The 22522-nt window shown below is 43.3% G+C and overlaps 1 protein-coding gene across 4 annotated transcripts in view; it reads right to left on the bottom strand.

The window, feature by feature from the left end:
- The window catches only part of LOC126426407 (tenascin-like), a 562410-nt gene that overhangs the window by 385313 nt on the left and 154575 nt on the right, over nucleotides 1-22522 (bottom strand). For all 4 annotated transcript variants that reach the window (XM_050088324.1, XM_050088323.1, XM_050088325.1 and 1 more), the window contains exon 7: nucleotides 13081-13303. In XM_050088324.1, the coding sequence (XP_049944281.1) occupies nucleotides 13081-13303 (223 nt within the window). The remainder of the gene's footprint in view (nucleotides 1-13080; nucleotides 13304-22522) is intronic.

Below are 22522 nucleotides of genomic sequence, written 5' to 3' on the forward strand. Positions count from 1 at the left end.
TTGACTGACAAAGACCGCCGACAGTCGAAGAGGGTTGTAATGCGTAATAGGCAGACATCTATCCAGGCTATCAACAGGAATTCCAAACTGCATGAGGATCCACTGCAAGTACTATGACAGTTAAGCGGGAGATGAGAAAACTTGGATCTCATGATCTAGTGGCTACTCATAAGCCACACATCATGCCGCTAAATGCCATACGACGCCTCCCTTAGTGTAAAGAGCGTGAACATCCGACGATTGAGCAGTGGTAAACGTTGTGTGGAGTAACAAATCACGGTACACAAACTGGCGGTCCGGTGGCAGGGTATGGCGAATGGATAGTGAACGTCATGTGCCAGCGTGTTTAGTGCCAACAGTAAAATTCTTAGGCGATGGTGTGGTCGTGTTTTCCATGGAGGGGGCTTGCTCCCCTACTTGTTTTGCGTGACACTATCACAGCAGAGGCCTACATTGAGTTTTTTAAGCCCCTTTTGGCTTCGCACTGTTGAAGAGAAATTAGGGGATGGCGATTGCAACGTTCAACATGATCGAGCACCTGTTCATAATGCACGGCCTGTAGCGGAGTGGTTACACAACAATAACACCCGTGTAATGGACTGGCCTGCCAGAGTTCTTCCCTGATTCCTATAGAACACCTTTGGGATGTTTTGGAACGCCGACTTTGTGCCAAACCTCACCGACCGACATCGATACCTTTTCTCATTGCAGCACCCCGTGAAGAATGGGCTGCCATTCCCCAAGAAACCTTCCAGAACCTGACTGAACGTATGCCTGCGAGAGTGGAAGCTGTCAACAAGGCTAAGGGTGGACCAACACAATATTGAACTCCAGCATTACCGATGGAGGGCGCCACGAACTTGCAAGTGGTTTTCACCAAGGCGTCCTGATACTTTTCATCACATAGTGTATCATTTACTGTCTGGAAAGAATCGCTGTGGGCGTAAGAGCCACCTATACCCATCAAAGGCGAGTGTAGGTCGCAAAGCGCAGATACACAGATTGCATTCATCCATTGTTTGAGAACAAGAGTTCTTGGCGACATACGAAAGTTATTCCCGCTGATCCCTCACACGTAATGACGAAAGCAAAAAAGTTTCCATTTCCGCATCAGACATTACGTTTTAATTTACTAATCATTTATCTGTAATTCTGTTCGCGACCCATTTCAGGACGTATGACATCGTAGACACTAAGATGCATCGTGCATGATTTTTACATTTATTATTAATAACTCACTGGACCAGAAGAGTAAAACATGGTGTCACGAGCATATATCCTGGACCGCTGATCAGTGGAAGCTCGTCATATGGTCCGACGAGTCAACGTTTTCGTTACTTCCGACATAGGGTCTGGAGAACACAAAAAGAAGTCTACAATCCAGATTCCTTAATTCTAACGGCTAAGCATGTAGGTGGAAGTGTGATGTTGTGAGCTGCCATATCATTCCATTCTGCTGTTCCCATCATTACTCTCAAACTCCGTGTTACAGCCAACGATTATGTGAACATTTTAGGTGATAAGTCGCATCCCGTGATTCACAGGTTGTTCCTCAACAATGATGCCATATTTAGGGACAACTACACACCCATTCACCCAGCCAGGACAGTGGAATCGCGGAGCATGCAATAGAACTGCAGCGTCTTCCCTGGGAAGCACAGTCCCCGGACTTGAACATTATGGAACCCTTGTGAGCGGTATTGGAGAGCAGACCATGGAGCAGATTTCCGCCCCCCTCGTCACTACAGGTGTTACAAGAGGTTATGATCGAAGAGTGACACAACATTCCACTAGAGACTATGCAATCATTATATGACAGTACTTCAAGAAGAATCACATCTCTATTATGGGCAAATGGGGGTCCAACCCTTATTAATAAACCATCGCCCAACTAAGTAAAGTGTTCACATTACTTTGCCCATCCCCTGTACAATGTATACTATGGTACTATAGGCAATGTCTAGTACGGGATCGCTTACCGATTTTCAACAAATTTTACACACAATTTCAAACGTGTACGAAAATCCCCACGAAATGACGAAAGGAAAACAGTGTACCTCTCACTACGCTTTCGCTGCTCACACAGTAAAACTGCGGCATCAGGCAGGACGTTTTAACTGATTACTGCTGTACTACTACGTATATTCGTGACACATTTTCCAGATAGTTTTTGCGTATAGCACCGAATATACGTGCTAAATGGTGACATTATACGGCACAAAGTTAGGACATATGACGTCATAAAATCATAGATGCGTGAGAAAGTACCGAATCGTACATGACGTCTGAATTTACAATTTATTTGATAATACCTCTATGTGTAACGTATTCACAGACAGTATGCACATATACTGTTGAATGTATCTACAAAATGATGTCATTGACGGCACAAACAGAGGGTCATAAAGGGATCGATATAGCAAGGAAAGAGGAGGAGATAGACAGAGACAGGGTGGGAAGATGGTCAGAGAAATTGGGGGGAAGGAGATCGACTAATAGAACTGAAATAACTACTACCCGGGCCACGTTTGGCACTCAGATAAGTTTTGTAAGTGAAATGTCAAGTTTTCTTCTGCCTTAGAGAATTTCACTTATATATGGTGACCGCCGCTGCAACTTTTTCATTTCAGTGACGTTGAACTGTCACAACATTATTAACGTCTACCACAGGCCCTTGGTTGTTTTTTCACAAGTCTTCCTAGTAAGGCGAGCTGACTGCCTCTATGTCCTTTTTACGTGACCAGCGTTCTGTTATCCTACTCCTTCTGTCTGCATGAACATACGTTAAAAACTTTTGCCCCACAGATTTTGTGTAATAACATACCGTCTTGAAGTCTTGAAGTCTGGAAGGTAGGAGACGAGGTACTGGCAGAAGTAAAACTGTGAGGACTGGGCGTGAGTCGTGCTTGCGTAGCTCAGTTGGTAGAGCACTTGCCCGCGAAAGGCCAAGCTCGCGAGTTCGAGGCTCGGTGCGGCACGCAATTTTAATCTGCCAGGAAGTTTCAACATACCGTCTTTCTTGTTTTCTACAGATATCGGTTTACACATACTGAACGTCCCTGTAACATTTCCGTATGAACTAACCTGACTATTACGCTGTTAGTGGTATGTCTGAGAAGTTCTTTGGTGTTTTCTCTCAAGCGTGTGAGCTAAGGGAGAACTGACAGGCTGTGTGACATCTGTATACGTCTGGAGCTACTGTATATTACCTCACTCTTGTTGTCTCCATCGCGGAGAAGACGTAATAAAGGCAGCAGAATGTGTCAAACTCAACCTCGGATTGAGGCTTCCTACATTTTTCCAATAATGAGAGCATCGAAGGGCGATCTGTTTTAATTGTTAAAAACCATTCAAACGCCAAGATCGTAAAAATTTGTTTAATCCAAGATAACCGCTTTCAGGAGTCTTAGTTCTCATCTTCAAGTCTTAAACATTTTTTGTAGTAAAAGACGTTGATTTTACGTTGAAACTTCTTGAGCATGACTATCAACACAAAATGAATATGTTTCAATACAAATAATGTTTAAGACATGGAGATGACAGATAAGACTCCTGAAATCGGTAGTCTCGAATTAAAAACATTTTGTGCGATCTTGTCTGCTGAATGATTTTTAACATTTTTTCCAACAGTTTTCGTGTGAATACCGGCCCATTTCTTCTTATTCTCCACGGATTTCCACGTACATATCCTGAACATGTCTGAAGAGCTTCATTACGTCGTTAATTGAAACTTCCGTGCCAAGAGGCCGTGGCCGAACGGTAGAAAATCTTCCGCCTGACGTTTCGGTGACAGCTGCAGGCAACATTTTCTGCGGTGAGCCGACCATTGGCTCCTAGGCATTGTTAGAACTGTTTGTCGGAAAAACTGATCATCACATTAAAAATTCTATGCAGTTTATCCAAAACCTGAAGGAGATTACTATCAGCCCAAGTGATAATCATTGCAGTTTCGCTGTGGTATCCCTGTTCACCATGGTTTCGATTGACGAAGCTCCTTCTTCCACAGCTCACACGTTTCCTACTTGTATAGTAGCCTTGTTTCGACACACCCTATCCACGACTTATTTTCAGTATAACAGTGAGTTCTACCAACGTATTGAAGGGGTGGCAATGGGAAGCCCTCGAAGTCCGGTTGTTGTCAATCTTTTTATGGAATTTTTTGAACAGCAGCCGCTGCAGTCAGCCAGTAAAAGTTCTTTGAAGTGGTATCGGCATGTGGATGATACTTTTGTGATATGGACTCACTGTGAAGAGGAACTGAATGGTTTCTTGTAGCATTTAAATAGTATTTATCCGAATACACAGTGTACTATGGAGACATAGAGTAATGGACTGCTTAATTTTTGGATCTTACAGTAATAACATTGAAGATGGCACCTCAGGTCAGAAGATATATAGGAGGGTGGAAAAGATACACATAGCGATCGTTACTTGCATAAGGATTCCATGTAGTTGCGGTAAGGTTTATGTTGGAACAACAAAAAGAAGTGTTGATATTCGCCTGGGACACACCGACAGAATGGCTGTACCGGAATATGTTTTTGAAGATGATCATGAAATAAAATTTGTTCAGGTGAGCGCGCTACCTAAGACACTGCATTTCTATGGACATACACTAAAGAGCCAAACAAACGGCTACAACTGCCTAATATCGTGTAGGGCGCCCGCGAGCACACATAAGTGCTGCAACCCGACGTGGCATGGACTCGGCTGATGTCTGAGTAGCCGTCTTAGATTGTTTGCATATGATGCTGTCATTTACCGTCTTGTACAGTCATCAGATGATCAAAACCACGTGCAAAATTATTTAGATATCTGTACAGTGCGATAAGTGCCTCTTGACCCTGAATAAAGAAAAGTGCAAAGTTATTCTCATGAATACTAAAAGAAATCAATTAAATTTCGGTTATGTGGTAAGTCACACAAATCTGAGGGCTGTAATTCGACTGAATACTTAGGGATAACTATTACAAATATCCTAAATTGGAACAGTCACATAGATAATATTGTGGGTAGAGCAAACCAAAGACTGTGATTCACTGGCAGAACACTTAGAAAGTGCAACAGGTCTACCAAAGAGACTGCTTACACTACGGTTGTCCCCCCTATTCTGGATTACTGCTGTGCGGTGTGGGATCCGCATCAGGTGGGTCTGACGGATGACATTGAAAAAGTACAAAGAAGGGCAACTCCTTTTGTATTATCGATAAACAGGGGAGATAGTGTCACAGACATGATACGTGAATTGGACTGGCAATGATTAAAATAAAGGCGTTTTTGAAACTTCCTGGTAGATTAAAACTGTGTGGCGGGCCCAGACTCGAACTCGGGACCCTTGCCTTTCGAGGGCAAGTGCTCTACCAAGTGAGCTTCCCAAGCACCACTCACTCTCCCGCCTCACAGCTTTACTTCTGCCAGTACCTCGCCTCCCACCTTCCTAACTTAACAGAAGCTCTCCTGCGAACCTTGCAGAACAAGCACTCCTGAAAGAAAGGACATTGCGGAGACATGGCTTACCCACAGCCGCGAGTGAATTCACACTATGAATCCTGCAGGACTGCCCATAAATCCGTAAGTGTATGAGCGGATGGAGCTCTCTTCTGAACAGCTCGTTGTAAGGCATCCTGCGGAGTTGGGTGTGCAGCGGAAGTGTTTACATTTAGAAGAGTGCTCCTGGAGCCACACTTTTGCATTGTCCTGCTTGAATTGCCCAAGTTCGTTGGAATGCACAATGGACATGAACAGACGCAGGTCATCAGACAGGATGCTTACGTACGTGTCACGTGTCAAAGTTCAAAATGGTTCAAATGCCTCTGAGCACCATGGGACTTAACATCTAAGGTCATCAGTCCCCTAGAACTTACAACTACTTAAACCTAACTAACCTAAGGACAGCACACACATCCACGCCCGAGGCAGGATTCGAACCTGCGACCGTAGCGGTGGCGCAGTTCCATACTGTAGCGCCTAGAACCGCTCGGCCACCCTCGTATTGAGGGATATCAGGGGTCCCATATCAATCAAACTGCACACGATATTGTGTATTCGCTCGATACGATTTGAAACGAGACTCGTCCCAACATCTGTATACGAGTGTGCCTTCGGCTCCGAAAGCCCGTATCGTTGTTATTTCGTTGAATAGTTCGCTCTCTGACACTTATTGACGGCGCAACATTGAAATCTGCAGCTATTTGGGGCAGGGATGCACTTGTGCCACGTTGGACGATTCTTTTCCGCTCTGGTTGGTGCCGTTATTTACAGATTCTTTTTCCGGCCGCATTGCTGTCGGACATTTAATGTTTTACGGGATTTCTGATATTCACAGTACACTCTTGCAATGGTCGTTAAGGGAAAATCCTCACTTCATCGCTACCTCGGAGATGCTGTGTCCCATCGCTCGTGCGTCGACTATAACACTTCGTTCAAACTCACTTAAATCTTCATAAAATGCCATTGTAGCAGCAGTAACCGATCTAACAACTGCGACAGACACTTGTTGTCTTATATGGGCGCTGCTGTCTGCAGCACCGTATTCTGATACACACACACACACACACACACACACACACACACACACACACACACAAACACACACACCCACACATACACATATATATATACAGAGTGGTCCAGTGATAGTGACAGGGCCGAGAATCTCACGAAATAAGTATCAAACGAAAAAACTACAATGAACGAAACTCGTCTAGCTTGAAGGGGGAAACCAGATGGTGCTATGGTTGGCCCGCTAGATGGCGCTGCCATAGGATCAACGGATATCAACTGCGTTCTTTTTAAATAGGAACCCCCATTTTTATTACATATTCGTGCAGTACGTAAAGAAATACCAATGTTTTAGTTGGACCACTTTTACGCTTTGTGATAGTTGGCGCTGTAATAGTCACAAACGTGTAATAGGTGGTATGACGTAACATTCCGCCAGTGGGGACGGTATTTGCTTCGTGATACATTACCCGTGTTACAATGGACCGTTTACCAATTGCGGAAAAGGTCGATATCGGGTTGATGTATGGCTATTGTGATCAAAATGCCCAACAGGTATGTGCCATGTATACTGCTCGACATCATCCCAGTGTCCGGACCGTTCGCCGGATAGTTACGTTATTGAAGGAAACAGGAAGTGTTCAGCCACATGTGAAACCTCAACCATGACCTGGAACAAATAATGATGCCCAAGTAGATGTTTTAGCTGCTGTCGCGGCTAATCCGCACATCATTAGCAGACAAATTGCTCGATAATCAGGAATCTCAAAAACGTCGGTGTTGAGACTGCTACATCAACATCGATTGCACCTATACCATATTTCTATGTAACAGGAATTGCATCTCGACGACTTCGAACGTCGTGTACAGTCGAAATTACAAGAGAAATTACGGAACGATGACAGATTTTTTTGCACGCGTTCTATTTAGCGACGAAGCGTCATTCACCAACAGAGGTAATGTAAACTGGGTAAAATATGCACTCTTGGGCAACGGTAAATCCACGATGGCTGTGTAACGTAAGCGGTAAAATACATACTAGTGAAAACAACCAAAATGTTTTCGCTAGTACGTATTTTACCGCTTACGTTACGCGAGATTCTCGCGCATTACACTGGTGCCTTCTCTCGTGAGATGTGTTCCATGGCGCAAGCTTCATCTGTTTGGCACTAGGGCACAGGTAAATTTGTTCCAAATTTCTATTTTACATAAATGTTTTTAAATAGTCTGTTATGTTTTATTTATTAAGACAGAAGGATTGAATTAGCACAACTTTTAATAATTTTGATGCGCTTGTGTATGTATCCATGGATTTTAATATCTGGCACATTTCACAAGTGCCCTCTCTCGGCGAAACCATCTGCCCTAGTGCTTTCACACTATCGTCACGATAGTTCATAGGCGAAGTACTGGTGCTAAACTGTTCGCAATTACCCTGTGCCCATAATCATGTTGTACAAATGGAGATGATGTCTTCACTATTGACGACGCCTTTGGCACAATTGTTTTATTGATCTCCACTGTAGGATGTAATTTTAGTAAGTAATTAAAAGATTTTGTTCCTATATTACTCTGGTAATTTCACGGTTACTCAAGCTTTAGTGTTTTTTCTTTCTCAGATCCGATGCTAAGGTTTTGCTAATGAAAGTGTACTCTTGCACAGGATTTTTTATTCTGAGTCACTTTGGTCAAGAATATTAATAATTCTTTATCCGCCTGGCGGATTTGTGTCGAGGTCCGGCGAGCCGGCCAGTCTGTGGATGGTTTTTAGGTGGTTTACCACCAGACTCGGCGAATGCGGGCTGGTTCCCCTTGTTCCGCCTCAGCTACACTATGTCGGCGATCGCTGCGCAAACAAGTTCTCCACGTACGCGTACACCACCATTACTCTACCACGCAAAGTAGGGGTTACACTCGTCTGGTGTGAGACGTTCCCTGGGGGGTCCACCGGGGATCGAACCACACAATAACCCTTTGTTCGGTGTGGGGCGGCGGAAGAGGCGAAGTGGACTGCGGTAGTTGTCGTGGGGTTGTGGACCACTGCGGCTGCGGCAGGGACGGAGCCTCTGCGTCGTTTGTAGGTCCCCAGTTAACATAACATAGCATAACAAGGACACAGAAGCATTGTTAATTCACTATGAGTGAAATGTGTTCATTTGCATTAGAAGAACGTAACACTATTTAGTACAGTATGTAGAGAACTACATGAATATTCACCCAAATGCCATGTACTAAGATCCTGTGTCAGCCAGTACAACACAACATTGTTTTATACATCTGCACGTGTAGCAGAGCTTCCATCAAGATTACCTACCTGCCTATGTGTAGCGTATAACCAGAAGTAATACGAGGGTGGTTTGAAAAGTTCTCGGAATCACCACGAGAGGTCAGCGCTAGCGCAACGAGTTGTTCACGTGACATTCACTGGACTACTGCCCGTAAACACGTGCCACGGAAGAGAGCTGTGACGGTGACGTGGCTCTGTTGTGGTTCCCGCGTAGTGATTTGCGAAGATGGAAAAAATCGAGATTCGAGCGTGATTAAGTACTTTTTAAACAAAGGTATGAAAGCTAAGGACATTCGTGCCGATTTCCAGAATACACTGTGGGACTCTGCTCCAACATATTCAAATGTCGCTAAGTACACAAACGAATTTAAATTTGGTCGGGAGAGCTTAGACGATGATCCGCGCAGTGGTCGGCCAACATGTCTCACTACTCCAGAAATCATTGCAAAAGTGCACGAAATGGTAACGGAGGATCGCCGATTGAAAGTGCGTGAAATTGCTCACACCTGCCAGATGTAATCTGAAAGGGTATTGAGACGGGTGTTACGATAAATGAAGGAAAACCCCCAGTTGGGAAACGGGGCCAAAATTAGTTGGTTATTGTAGAGTTACAACTTACAATTTCTTTATTGATTGCTTCAACCATTCAAAGTCATTTCCTTATCACTTGACGAGTAACAGATCCAAAAAAGCTAGTAGGCATGACTGCATTTTCAAAACAATTTACTTTACAGTTAAGGCTAAGCCATTATACTTAAAACCCACTTTGATAAAATAATTGATAACAAATCAAAATTTTCCAAGTAATGAAACTAAAAACTTTACTTTACCGTTAATAGCAAAGCCATTTTACTTAAAACAGACTTTGATAAAGCATTTAATAACAAAATTAACTTTCCAAGTAATGAAACAAAAAAAAAACACGTAGGGAGCCAACTTCTTTTAAACTTTGGCACAACAAGATATTAAATTATAAGGGCTCGCTGACAGGGAGGCAGAACTAGCATTTTCCAAGGATGCCAAGTAGATTGAAACAATCAAAGTAAAGATACATTCACCTTTTACAATAACTACCAATTTTAATGCCACGTAATTTTAAAAACCTACCAATGAAAGGGAAACTTAACCTTCCTAAACAGTGGCCAAAAACAATCAGAGTAAAACACGACCATTTAAGATTTTACAATAACTAACAACTTTAATACCAAAGGGAAACTTAACCTTTCTAAACAGTGGCCAAAAACAATCAAAGTAAAACACGACCATTTAACATTTTACGATAACTAACAACTTTAATACCATGTCCAGCCACCAAAATGTCCTGGGATAGAAATAATTAACCAACAGGGTGTAAGGGCGGCCACCATTGTCTCCCAAAGGATGCTCAGGCTAGAAGTGGACTAACAGACCCACAACGCCTCGCATTCAGCAATCACATAGACCTCATGCGTGACCAGTGGAGCAGGAGGAATCAAATCAGGAACCACAATCCCTGCCCAAAAATACACTTCCTCCCAGGCACTACTAATAAGAAGCCAAAAGATCACTGTCTATAATTACACCGGCGACAGGGACAGGAAACCCGAACGCAGGAGGCCACAAGGCAGGAGAGACGCTGGTTGCACAAACCAAAATTCTTCAATTAACATTTAAACCTTTAACCAACTTAACTTGCAGTTTAGCAGAGAAACAGCAGGTGAACTCCGACGCAAAGTTTCCTCACACCCGACCGTGTCCACGTCGCCAGCGAACCCAACCGGGCACACAGTCACGCAGCCACGCGCTCTGTCACCGGAGCCCTCGTCTTCTCTGCACCCACGGCGGTGAAATACCACTCCTCAGGTTAGGCGAGTTACTAGTCCGTCATTCCCGCCTCCAGACGGACAATTTAAAGACGTCCGTTGCCTCTCCTACCAAGTAGTGACTCGGAACCACAGCCGTGGCCCACAGGTGTTCACAGCAAGAGCTTACAGCCTTGCCCCGTCAACTCGTCCCATACGTCTCGCACCGCCAGGATAGACCACGCGGATTCTCGGAACAACAGCTAGCTCTCCACCGCCACGCCACGCCGCGGTCTCAACTACGACATTCTCCAATTCCCGATTTTAAAAACCCGACCGACTGACTCGTCACCAGCCGGCCGCGGTGGTCTAGCGGTTCTAGGCGCTCAGTCCAGAGCCGCGCGACTGCTACGGTCGCAGGTCCGAATCCAGCCTCGGGAATGGATGTGTGTGATGTACTTAGGTTAGTTAGGTTTAAGTAGTTCTAAGTTCTAGGGGACTGATGACCATTGATGTTAAGTCCCGTAGTGCTCACAGCCATTTGAACCATTTTTGACTCGTCACCGCTAGGCAACCAACCGGCCATCCCCCCAACGATCTAATCCCCTTACACAAGGCTAACAGGAAGCAACGACTCGAAGATCGATAAGACCAGACACGCGGCCAGAGGGGAATCTCAACAGAATCGTACGCAGCGTAACGATAAATATGAAACAATCAATTAACAATGGGATGGAAGGACTCAGAACAATCTTTACAGCGCGATATATGTTGAGAGCCGACACACGGCTCAGGTATATCACATTTTATCTGAATAATTGGAAATAAAAAAAATTACCTACAAGATGGATGCCGCGACTGTTAACGCTGGATCGGAAACGCACAAGAATGAACATATCGGAACAACGTTTGTCCCGTTTTAGGAGCAACGAAGAAGAATTTTTTCGCCGTTCTGTGACCTCAGATGAAACCTGGGTGCACCACTATACCCCAGAGACGAAACAACAGTCAAAGCAGTGGAAACATGCTGATTCTCTGCCACCAAAGAAAGCAAAGACAATTCCTTCAGCGGGAAAGGTCATGGCTTCAGTGTTCTGGAATGCAAAAGGGATTCTGTTTGTAGATTGTCTCCCCACTGAGCAAACAATTACTGGAGAATACTACGCAAACCTAACGGACAAATTGCATCAAACAATAAGCGAAAAAGGCCAGGTTTAGCGAGGAACAAAGTCATCTTCCATCAAGTCAATGCGTGCCCGCACACATGTGCCGTCACCATGGCAAAATTACGCGAACTAAGGTATGAAATGTCGCCACACCAGGCTTATTCACCTGATACGGCTCCGTCAGAGTTCCATCTCTTCTCAAAACTGAAATTTTTTTTTTGGTGGACGAAGGTTCACTTCAAACGAAGAATTGATAGCCTGAGTTGACAACTATTTTTCAGACCTTGAGGAAACTCATTTTCGAGATGGGTTCAAGGCACTGGAACATCGGTGGACCAAGTGCATTAATGTAAAAGGAGAGTACATTGAAAAATAAAATAGTTTCAGTGATGTAAGTACTTTTTTCTATTCCGTTCCGACAACTTTTCAAACCACCCTCGTACACTGCATTCATTTCGAAAGCAGGTGAATAATAAACAGTTGTGCTGTAAATAGTGCCCTCTATCACGGTCACTATACCTCCTAACCAGTGGAACAGTATGTAACGTTGGCAGTAAAACTTGTACAACAAATTTCAGGACAGCACTACGTTTGGTTGCAAGAAGAACACATCTATAGCTGGGAAGTGTGGCACTCAACAAGTCGAATTTATTTGCAAGCAGTGTAGAAACATATTTGAGGGAAGTGGATGGTTTAAATTCACTTGCGACAAACATACGATTAGAAACAGAATCAATGGCCATTTTTGGAGAAAACGAATGGGCTATTCATAAAAATAAAATACTTGCTAAACATAAAGGGAGCTTAAATTTCAACACAAAAGCACAGTTGTAGATGTTACATGGAGGTAATGCAAATTTTTCTATAGTGCTGTTTAATCTCTCATTCATCTCATGTACCTCTCATCACCTACAGCAATGTGTGGAAGTATTTTTCCATTTTTTAAGATTTGCAGATCTCACCTACGTGTCTTGAAAGTGACATGTTTGATTTGTTTACTTCAATTAACGACGTATCTTTCGTTCTTATAAGAAGGCTAAACCCTAGCTTGTAAACAGGGAGTATTGTCTTTTTCTTACAGCACTCAAGTAAAGAGGAAGAAAACTGATGAGTAGAACATACCTTCATCACATGTAGTTTATGCGAAGATAACATATTTATACAGACATAATTCCATTTTTATTCTTTTCATGAACAGGATATCACTTTCCGTTGCTACAAAATGTAAGGATGTATTTTGTTTTTAATAGTCTATGCATACACATTCAGTGAGAGAATGTATCTGTTTGAGGATAGTAGTGTACCTAAACAGTCTACAGTCGCTGAGATACAGTAAATTACGTACCTGTCATATATGAAACACGTTGTCTGAAGGGATATGAATTCCATACTTGTCCAATTGTAATGAGTAAGTTTTGACCAGAGCTTCTGAGTACAGTTTCTACCGTACTGGGAAAGAGACTCTTAATAACACTTGCTTCGGTAGTGTCTCCGTCATATATATATCCAAAAGTCGTACCGTAATTAAAGCGATACCCTTCATGATAATTACTCGTTTCGTGCAATGTCTGAAAAAGAAAATGCCCACAAAAATTACTTAGGATATCATTTTAAAGGATGCAAAGAGAGGCAAAAAGAACAAATCATTCATAGAGAAATATAAAAGTTTAGATACCAACAGTGTATTATTATTTCACATTTTAATGACTAAACGTATGTTAAAGAGGAGTTATCTACATTTTCATTTTTGGCTTAAAGCCAGCAAAACCCTTTAAATGAAAGAAGACAAGACTTCCCTTTTCTGATATTGCTAAGCATTCGTTTTTGCTTTTCGGCTTCCAAGGATAACGCTAATGTCAACCTAATGCTGGAAGTCCAGTCCAACTGCTTTTGGTATATGACTGACAGCAAAAGTCTTCTGCCTCCTTATATTAAAGAAATTCCTGCAGACTTACGCAACTGCCTTTGCACCATTTTTCCTGGACAACTTAAATTATCCATTGACAGTACGCAAGTTTGATACGAATTAAACAGACCAGTAACAGAATACAAGGCACTTATTGAAACATTTAAATTCTTCATTAACACGCGAGGATAGACATCTGACGTGTCCAGACAGAACGTATTTCCAAAGTGACAGGAGCATTATACTGGGATGGTCGTGTTACATAATTTATATAGTACGAGAAATTATCGGCAATCACTAGTAAACTTCCCAGCTAAACACCTTTGCTAAAGGACTGAAGAAGGACTCACCCATGAGAAGGTGTGCATATCTGAACCAAAGTAAGTTACTTAATTTTGATACAGCCTGCCCCTTGAGACATTCTGTGTGGGGGAGGGGGGGAGGCTGCTGGATTGGCAGCAGAATTGAATTCGTAATTAGTGGAGTAAGGCTAGAAAACCGTAATGTCACACCCTTCATAACCTGGTTACCAAATTGCAAATTCCAGCAGGATAACGCAAGATCCCAGAATACGGTTCACATCTCTCATAGCTTGAAGAATTTACGGATGCTAGACTGGCCTGCTCTGTCCCCTGTGTGGCTGACGTGGTACATGTCTGGGATGAAAGTGAAATTCACACACACTACCATCCCAGTATGTCATCAGCAATGTTCATGAAGTGAATAAGCGTGGTCTATAGATATGGCTGTTCTGTCACTGGACATCAGTCCGGAATGGTATAATAGTTTTGCTCACTTATTACTGTGATGTGGTGAAGATGTCCAAAACGTTTGATCGAACTGGACAGGTGCTTCATGTTATAACACTTCTCATTTCAGTCACTGTACAAAATATACAATATAAAGTTTCAACGCTTTTCGCTTCAGTGACTCGGTGACGGTATATACTTTTACCCTTCCCAATAAAAATGAAACACAAAGAGTTCATTATTAGAAGCGTACGCCCCATGTCTTACTACCGTTATGTCGCTACTTGCATTTGTTTATATTTTTTATCGCGCGTCATACTCTATATTTGCATCAATGAACGATATAGAAGTGCGTACGTCATAAAAATGGGATCACCTTTCAGAATTTCAGCTACAGCTTAGGCCGAGTAAGATGTATTTTAGTCTTGCCTGTCACCAGTGCTGCCAAATGCTCCAACATAAACGACACCCTGGTTCAGTTTTCTTTCTGTTGAGAATAAAACAAAGTAGAACGGCGCGTTAGGATTAACTCGTCACAAGTTTAACAACACTAATCTCTTCATCTCACACAACAGGATTTTATGTGTTAGTGTGGACACGTGTCGTAGTGGACGGACGTGTTCTTCTGCTCTCATCAGAAGTCTCTACAGTTTGCTGCCAATGTTTTCATTTCCAGAGGAGACTACACTTCAATGCTTTCAGATATTACTTTCCCAAATTATAATGTGCTAAGAGATGAACAATAAATAATCCCTACAATTAACAATGAAGGCTCTCTCTGCCATTGCTCTCTCTGGCATGATGAATGGGGATTCGGTGCCTAACTTTGATAGCGTCAAGACATATATCAGTGGATGACAATAATTAATTTTCAACCATCGAAGTAGAGTCATGTACACTACACTTTTATTTACAAAAATGAAACTGCCCGCCGCGCGGAAAGCCGCGCGGCCTCAGCCGCCATGTCACGGACAGCGCAGCCGCCCCCGCCGGAGATTCGAGTCCTCCCTCGCGCAGGGGTGTATGTGTTGTTCTTAGCATAAGTTAGTGTGTAAGCCTAGGGAATGATGAGCCCAGCAGTTTTGTCCCTTAGGAATTCACACACATTTGAAAATTTTTTTAAATTGCCGCTATGTACTACTTCATTTGCATTTTTTGTAGAGAGATGTATATTTAACGTAAAAGCAATTAGCTTTGCATACCATTTCTCCTACTTTTTCAATTTGCTCCTCGCATTGATATTCTGCCCAGATATCATTCCCTATTAATTTATTAACTCAATGATTGTGTTCCCTACATTGCATCAACATCAGTGACCTTCAATATTGTGTAATGAGGCAGAAGATGTGAATGCTAGTTCTGTTGTAGAGTGTACTAAAAATCAGTTAGAACTACTGTTATTCTGCCCATTTTCTTAAATACAAGAAATATTTCTAGATGATTTTTAATGTACTACAATTTACGAGACCATTGTCTGAAAATACTTGCATCGACTGTAGTGTTATACACAACTTCTAAATGGCGGAACTACTTCCAGGTAGTTCCCACACAGGGAAGTGTGGTAGGTCCGCCGTTGTTTTCTATCTATATAAATGACCTTTTGGATAGGGTGGATAGCAATGTGCGGCTGTTTGCTGACGATGCTGTGATGTATGGGAAGGCGTCGTCGTTCAGTGACTGTAGGAGGATACAAGATGACTTGGACAGGATTTATGACTGGTGTAAAGAATGGCAGCTAACTTTAAATATAGATAAATGTAAATTAATGCAGATGAACAGGAAAAAGAATCCAGTAATCTTAGAATACTCCATTGGCAGTGTAGCGCTTGACGCAGTCACGTCGATTAAATATTTGGGCGTAACATGGCAGAGCGATATGAAGTGGGACAAGCATGTAATGGGAGTTGTGGGGAAGGTGGATTGTCGTCTCCGGTTCGTTGGTAGAATTCTGGGAAGATGTGGTTCGTCTATAAAGGAGACCGCTTATAAAACACTAATACGACCTATTCTTGAGTACTGCGCGAGCGTTTGGGATCCCTATCAGGTCGGATTGAGGGAGGACATAGAAGCAATTCAGAAGCGGGCTGCTAGATTTGTTACTGGTAGGTCTGATCAACACGCAAGTGTTACGGAAATGCTTCAGGAACTCGGGTGGGAGTCTCTAGAGAAAAGGAGGCGTTCTTTTCGTGAATCGCTACTGAGAAAATTTAGAGAACCAGCATTTGAGGCTGACTGCAGTACAGTTTTACTGCCGCCAGCTTATATTTCGCGGAAAGACCACAAAGATAAGATAAGAGCGATTAGGGCTCGTACAGAGGCATATAGGCAGTCATTTTTACCTCGTTCTGTTTGGGAGTGGAACAGGGAGAGAAGATGCTAGTTGTGGCACGAGGTACCCTCCGCCACGCACCGTATGGTGGATTGCGGAGTATGTATGTGGATGTAGAAGTACAACAGGTCACCAGCTTTATTATGCAAAGTACCTTTATTGCAGTATGTAAATGTTTCCATTACTGGCCAGTCTCGACGCTTGGCCGCTTTCAGATGTCTGCGAATACAATGCCAAAAGAATAGTAAGCAGGTGAGACACACTGGTGAACCACCCTACGCTTCCGTATTACGGTTCCTGTCACATTAGTCACATAACGAGGGTGATGCGCGTTCCACATTTAAAACCTGTTTCCTGCTGTCTGGAGACTGATATTAATTCCTACAAACACATATCGAACGTTTACATACACACATAAAGAAAAGTTTTTGCATCACCCCGATTCCCAGAACTACTGAAGAAAGACGTTGACTGTGGATATTGTACCTCACACACAGTCCCTTTGACTGTTCAGAGCTGTTACTGAACCCGCCCACAGATGTAAACAACCATACATGAGGAGCGCCTGTTAGACGGAGGGGGTCCGACAGCCGATCAGTTCCAGTCATTCCACCAGGAAGGAGGTACACGGCCCGACCTGAATCCTACAGAACACCTTCGGGATGTTTTGGAACGCCAACTTCGTGCCAAGCCTCACCGACCGACATCGATACCTCTCCTCACTGCAGCACTCCGTGAAGAATGGGCTGCCGTTCCCCAAGAAACAGTCCAGAACCTGATTGAACGTATGCCTGCGAGAGTGGAAGTCGTCATCGAGGCTAAGGGAGGGCCAACACAGTACTGAATTCCAGCATTACCGATGGAGGGCGCCACGAACTTGTATGTCATTTTCAGCCAGGTGTCCGGATACTTTTTATCACATAATGTATGTGTGTATAGCAATTTCCATCTCTTCTAATGAGTTCAGCATATTTGCCTTTTTGGCCGAGTGGAATACTTTTAAATCGCTAATCGTCGGTAAACTGATTTTTTTCTATTCAGTAAATACTCGTGAAATCTAGTCTTAAAACTCCTGCCCGTTTGTTCTACATATGAAGCGTCACATACACTGCAACTGATGTTGTAGACGCCGGATCCTGCGAATTTCCGTCCATACGTCTGTTCATTACACATATAATGATTCTCTAGGCTGTTGGTCAAAGCGAAAATAGCGTCTACACCATGTTCCTTAAAACGGCTAACATACGAAAGATTTCCTACGAAAGGCATCCTCACGAACGTGGGGTTAGTATCCTGCGAAGCGACTGGGATATACTCATTCTGTGAAGCCTTTTCTCTGCATAGGTTGGCAGCTATTACTTGGTTATAGCACTTACAGGCAGCAATGTGCTTAAGATTTAACAACTCTGTTTCAGTGGACGTTGGGCTTATTGATATCGCACTAATGCCTTGGACAATAGTTTTGGAAAAAGCATGCATCTAGCGGAATAGATGACAGGGCGAGTCTTGTATCACAGTAACTTTTGGTTGGTTTCCGGTATGTATGCCAAACCGAATACAATCCTCCTTGAAATGTGCTTATAAATCCAGGTAGTTGAGTGCTTTCCTTTTATCCGTCATTTCACCAATGAATATCAGTTTTGGGTGCAGCTTATTAAAAATCATCTACCAACACCTCAACCGCAGCCACCGACCCATTAAAAATAGTAAAAATGTAGTCGAGATGCAGACGACAGAAAAAGATTTACTTAACACTAGACACACGTTTTTACCGAAGTACCCACATTCTCAGTGAGTTACTGGGACGTCAGCAATGAGAGCTCGTACGCAACTGCCCCCCGTAGGGCTGTCCTTAAATCCATAAGTCTACGAGGGGGTGGAGATCTCTTCTGAACAGCACGTTGCAAGACACGCCAGGTTTGCTCAATAATGTTCATGTCTGGGGAGTTTGGTGGCCAGCGGAAGTGTTTAAACTCAGTAGAGTGTTCCTGGAGCCACTCTATAGCTGGACGTGTGGGATGTCTCATTGTCCTGCTGGAGTTGCCCAAGTCCGTCGGAAAGCACAGTGGACACGAATGGATCCATGTGACATGTCAGAATCTTATCTAGACGTATCACAGGTCCCATTACACACGCCCCACACCATTACAGAGCCTCCACTTCCTTAAACAGTCCCATGCTGACATCCAGGGTCCACGAATTCGTGATATTGTCTCCATACCCGTACACGTCCATCCGCTCGGTACAATTTGAAACGACACTCGTCCGACCAGGCAACATGTTTCCAGCCATCAGCAGTACACTGTCGGTGTTGACGGGTCCAGGCGAGGCGTAAAGCTTTGTGTCGTGCAGTCATCATAAGTACACGAGTGGGCCTTCACCTCCGAAAGGCCATATCGATGATGTTTCAATGACACTTGTTGATGACCCAGCATTATAATCTGAAGGGTTGCACTTCTGCCAATTTGGACCACTTTCTTCAGTCATCGTTGGTCCCGTTCTTGCATGATCTTTTTCCAGCAGCTGGGATGTCGGAGATTTTATGTTTTACCGGTTTCCTGATATTCACGGTACACTCATGAAATGGTCGTACGGGAAAAATGCCTGCTTCATCGCTACCTCAGAGATGCTGTATCCCGTTGTTCGTGCACTGACTGTAACACCACAATAAAACTCACTTAAATCTTTATAATCTGCCATGATAGCACCTGTAACCAATCTGACAACTGTGGTAGGCATTTTTTGTCTTATATATGCCTTGCAGACCGCTGTGGCGTATTGTGCGCTGTTCGCCTCCAAGGCGTGCCACCACCAAGAGACACCGCGATTACGTGAGACCTACGTCAGCGGGACACGCCGAGGCAGGAGTAGCAACGTCCGAGGCCTAGATGCTGAACTGCCGTCGGCCTCGGCCTCACCACATACGAGAATACACCATTTAATTAATAAATTACAGTTCACGGAGAAGAAAGGAAGGTTTGGCGACGTGTTTGGAAGTCGGCCACAGACAGCAAAGGACTTCGAATAGCAGCTGAACGGAATGGACAGTCTGTTGGATGGATGATCTAAGATGAACATCAACAAAAGCAAAACAAGGATAATTGAATGTAATCGAATAAAGTCAGATGACGTGTACGGTATTTAGATAACAAACTGAATTTTTCCTTAGCCTTGGGTAGAGGTATCTATCTGTCACTGTTCTCGAGGAACTTGATCTGATGTAACACACTCATTTGCGACCGTGGCGCGCCACCTATAAAGGCACAGTAAAATATCTACAACATTCCTCGTATTTCATAATCGGTTTCAGGTATCGAAATGAGATTTTGGCAGACGATAGAAAGCAAAGAGGAGACTGTTTCCCCATATTGTTATTATGTAAATCTTCATTATCTACCGTGTTATTGCAATAACTTCTTCTGGGAAAGAATGTAATTTTTAATGGCCATCCATAGCTGGTGAAATGAGAGGCGCTATAGGTTTTGGTAACAAAGTAAGTGAAAATATTACACGTGTTTTTGTGCAATGATGTGCTTTTTCATAAGCAACGGACCTTACTTTTCCTCAGTTCTTCCCTTAATAAGGTTAGTAAACCATTTTTTTTCACGATTCTCTCGCAGTTGCGTGTGCACAACATGTTAGTCAGGTGCGACTGCGTAAACTCCGCTGTGTTTTGGCAAAAGAAGCAGATTTTAATATTAAAACCAGAGAAATGTCTAGGTTGTACTGACAATTCGCCACTCATGACACTTTTCTGAAAATTACAAATGGTAGACACACCAGATGAAAATATGTCATGCCATTTTCAGCGGAATTACTTTTCGACACTGACCAAAGTAGAGGTCACAGTAGCTCTTTTCAGGTGGTAACCATGCAGGTTTGGGCGTGGAGGGGCCCCACTTAACGCTTGCAATGAATGTGAGTGTAGGCTTCAGTTTAGCACTCCACTTGCCCTCCAGTGCTCTGCGCTTCCCCTCTGGCGCCTGCCCGTAGACCCCACCACTACCCCTCTCCCCACTACGACCTGGCGTCCGCGCATAAACCAGCTACAGTATTTTGCGTGGGCTGTGTTAAGGTAATCCACATGAAAGAAATATAAATATTGCGTAGATAATCATCTTATCTGTGGGTTGTCATAAGTTTTTTGTGTCGCCTAAAAAATTTTGATCGTGTAGCATGACAGATGTCTAAACTGTTCATTTAATTTATATTACAAATGGCAATTCTAGCGTCTTCTTTCGTCCTAAAATTTCTGCATACGCCCATGTGTAAGACCGTGATCAACAACTGTTCCAACACCTGAGATGCCTATAAGATAAATTCAATTATAGGGGAGAAAATACCGTTTCAGATTTTTCGAAATTATAATAATTATGTAAATGGATAAAAATAGATTGGTCAGATAACTAACACAATCAGAAACGCAAGACATAGTGCAGATCAAACAGTAATGTTACAAAACAGACTGAATGAGTTGGCTTCATTCCTTGAGTGTGTGGAAGAATCATTGCAACGGTAGTTATGTACTGGAAATATTGGGGAGAGTGAAGTAGATGATAAGAAACATGATCCAAATGCAAAGTAATTACAATAATTTTATGAGAAAGAAATGCAAAGAACTGAAATAAAAAGTAATTATGAAATGAGTGCACAATACTACATTAATAGCAAAGGATTATAAATTCTTCTGTTTGACTGAGTACATTTGACATACTGAAAATTTATTGGAACAAGGGATAAAAGCACAAGGAGATAGCATCAACGACATTAAAGGAGAGATTCTGGTAATTAGTTATACTGCACAAAATGTAAGATGTCGTGGTGTCCTGACCTTCATTGCTTACATATTCCGCCCTTGCAATCATATTCCACATACCAAGATGCTTCATTCTAACCCAAACTCGATAAGCTTAAGTCAATGTTGTATGAATTCATGTAAACGATGTGCAAATAACTAGTAAATCGCAAATGCGCACTGAAATTGAAATACTCGAGGCTTGCATACACACACACATTCCAGACACGACGGTCACTGGAGCTTTAAGTTCGGGTAAGGCAGACCGCGCCTGTGAGGCCGGTCACTTCAGAATACGATTCAGCCTATCTATGACGGCCGATGACCACCTGTGGAGCGGACAGCATTTGCCCGAGTGAAAGGGGAGAACGACCCCATGTTCGCCTTAAGAGCAAATTCCACTACATTGGTGGGAGTGCCCAACCTACGCATTCTTTACAAACATAGCACGCAGTTTCAGAGGTTTAGACAGGGAAACAGCAAACGCCAAACGCCGATGATGCAGATTTCAGGATTGGTCGCCTTAAACGAAACGTCATTCTCCCGTTTTAGAAGAGCAATGCTGATTGACAGACGATATTTCTGACGCCTTGAGCTGAAGGAGTAATAGAAGAGACAAAAAGATATACCCCTTCATGTCTGGCATGGAGAGGGGCCGTTCCGTTGTCGCTCTTGGAACGAGAACACGAAACAAGAGTGTATGCACTCGTACGTGTACTCAAAAAGCGAGGAACAAGTCTCTCCTCAGTACTTCACTGGGAGAGCACCTCTGTCGAGAGCGAATCGGAGAGCGACTCTATATTGAGTCCTTGCGATTGAGCGTTGTTTACTGTGTTGGCCAGCACACTTATTGTGCGGTGTCAACAGACAGAGTTACAGTTAAACGCCTGCGAGCGAGTTTTTGAGTGGCATCACAGTGGACTGGTTATCTGACCGGTGTACCACGCCAATAGTTAGACTAGGGGCGAATAGGAATCCTTGACTTCATCAAGGCGTAGGGAGAATTTG

Source organism: Schistocerca serialis, chromosome 11 (assembly GCF_023864345.2).
Source record: "Schistocerca serialis cubense isolate TAMUIC-IGC-003099 chromosome 11, iqSchSeri2.2, whole genome shotgun sequence".
NCBI classification, from domain to species: Eukaryota; Metazoa; Arthropoda; class Insecta; order Orthoptera; family Acrididae; genus Schistocerca; species Schistocerca serialis.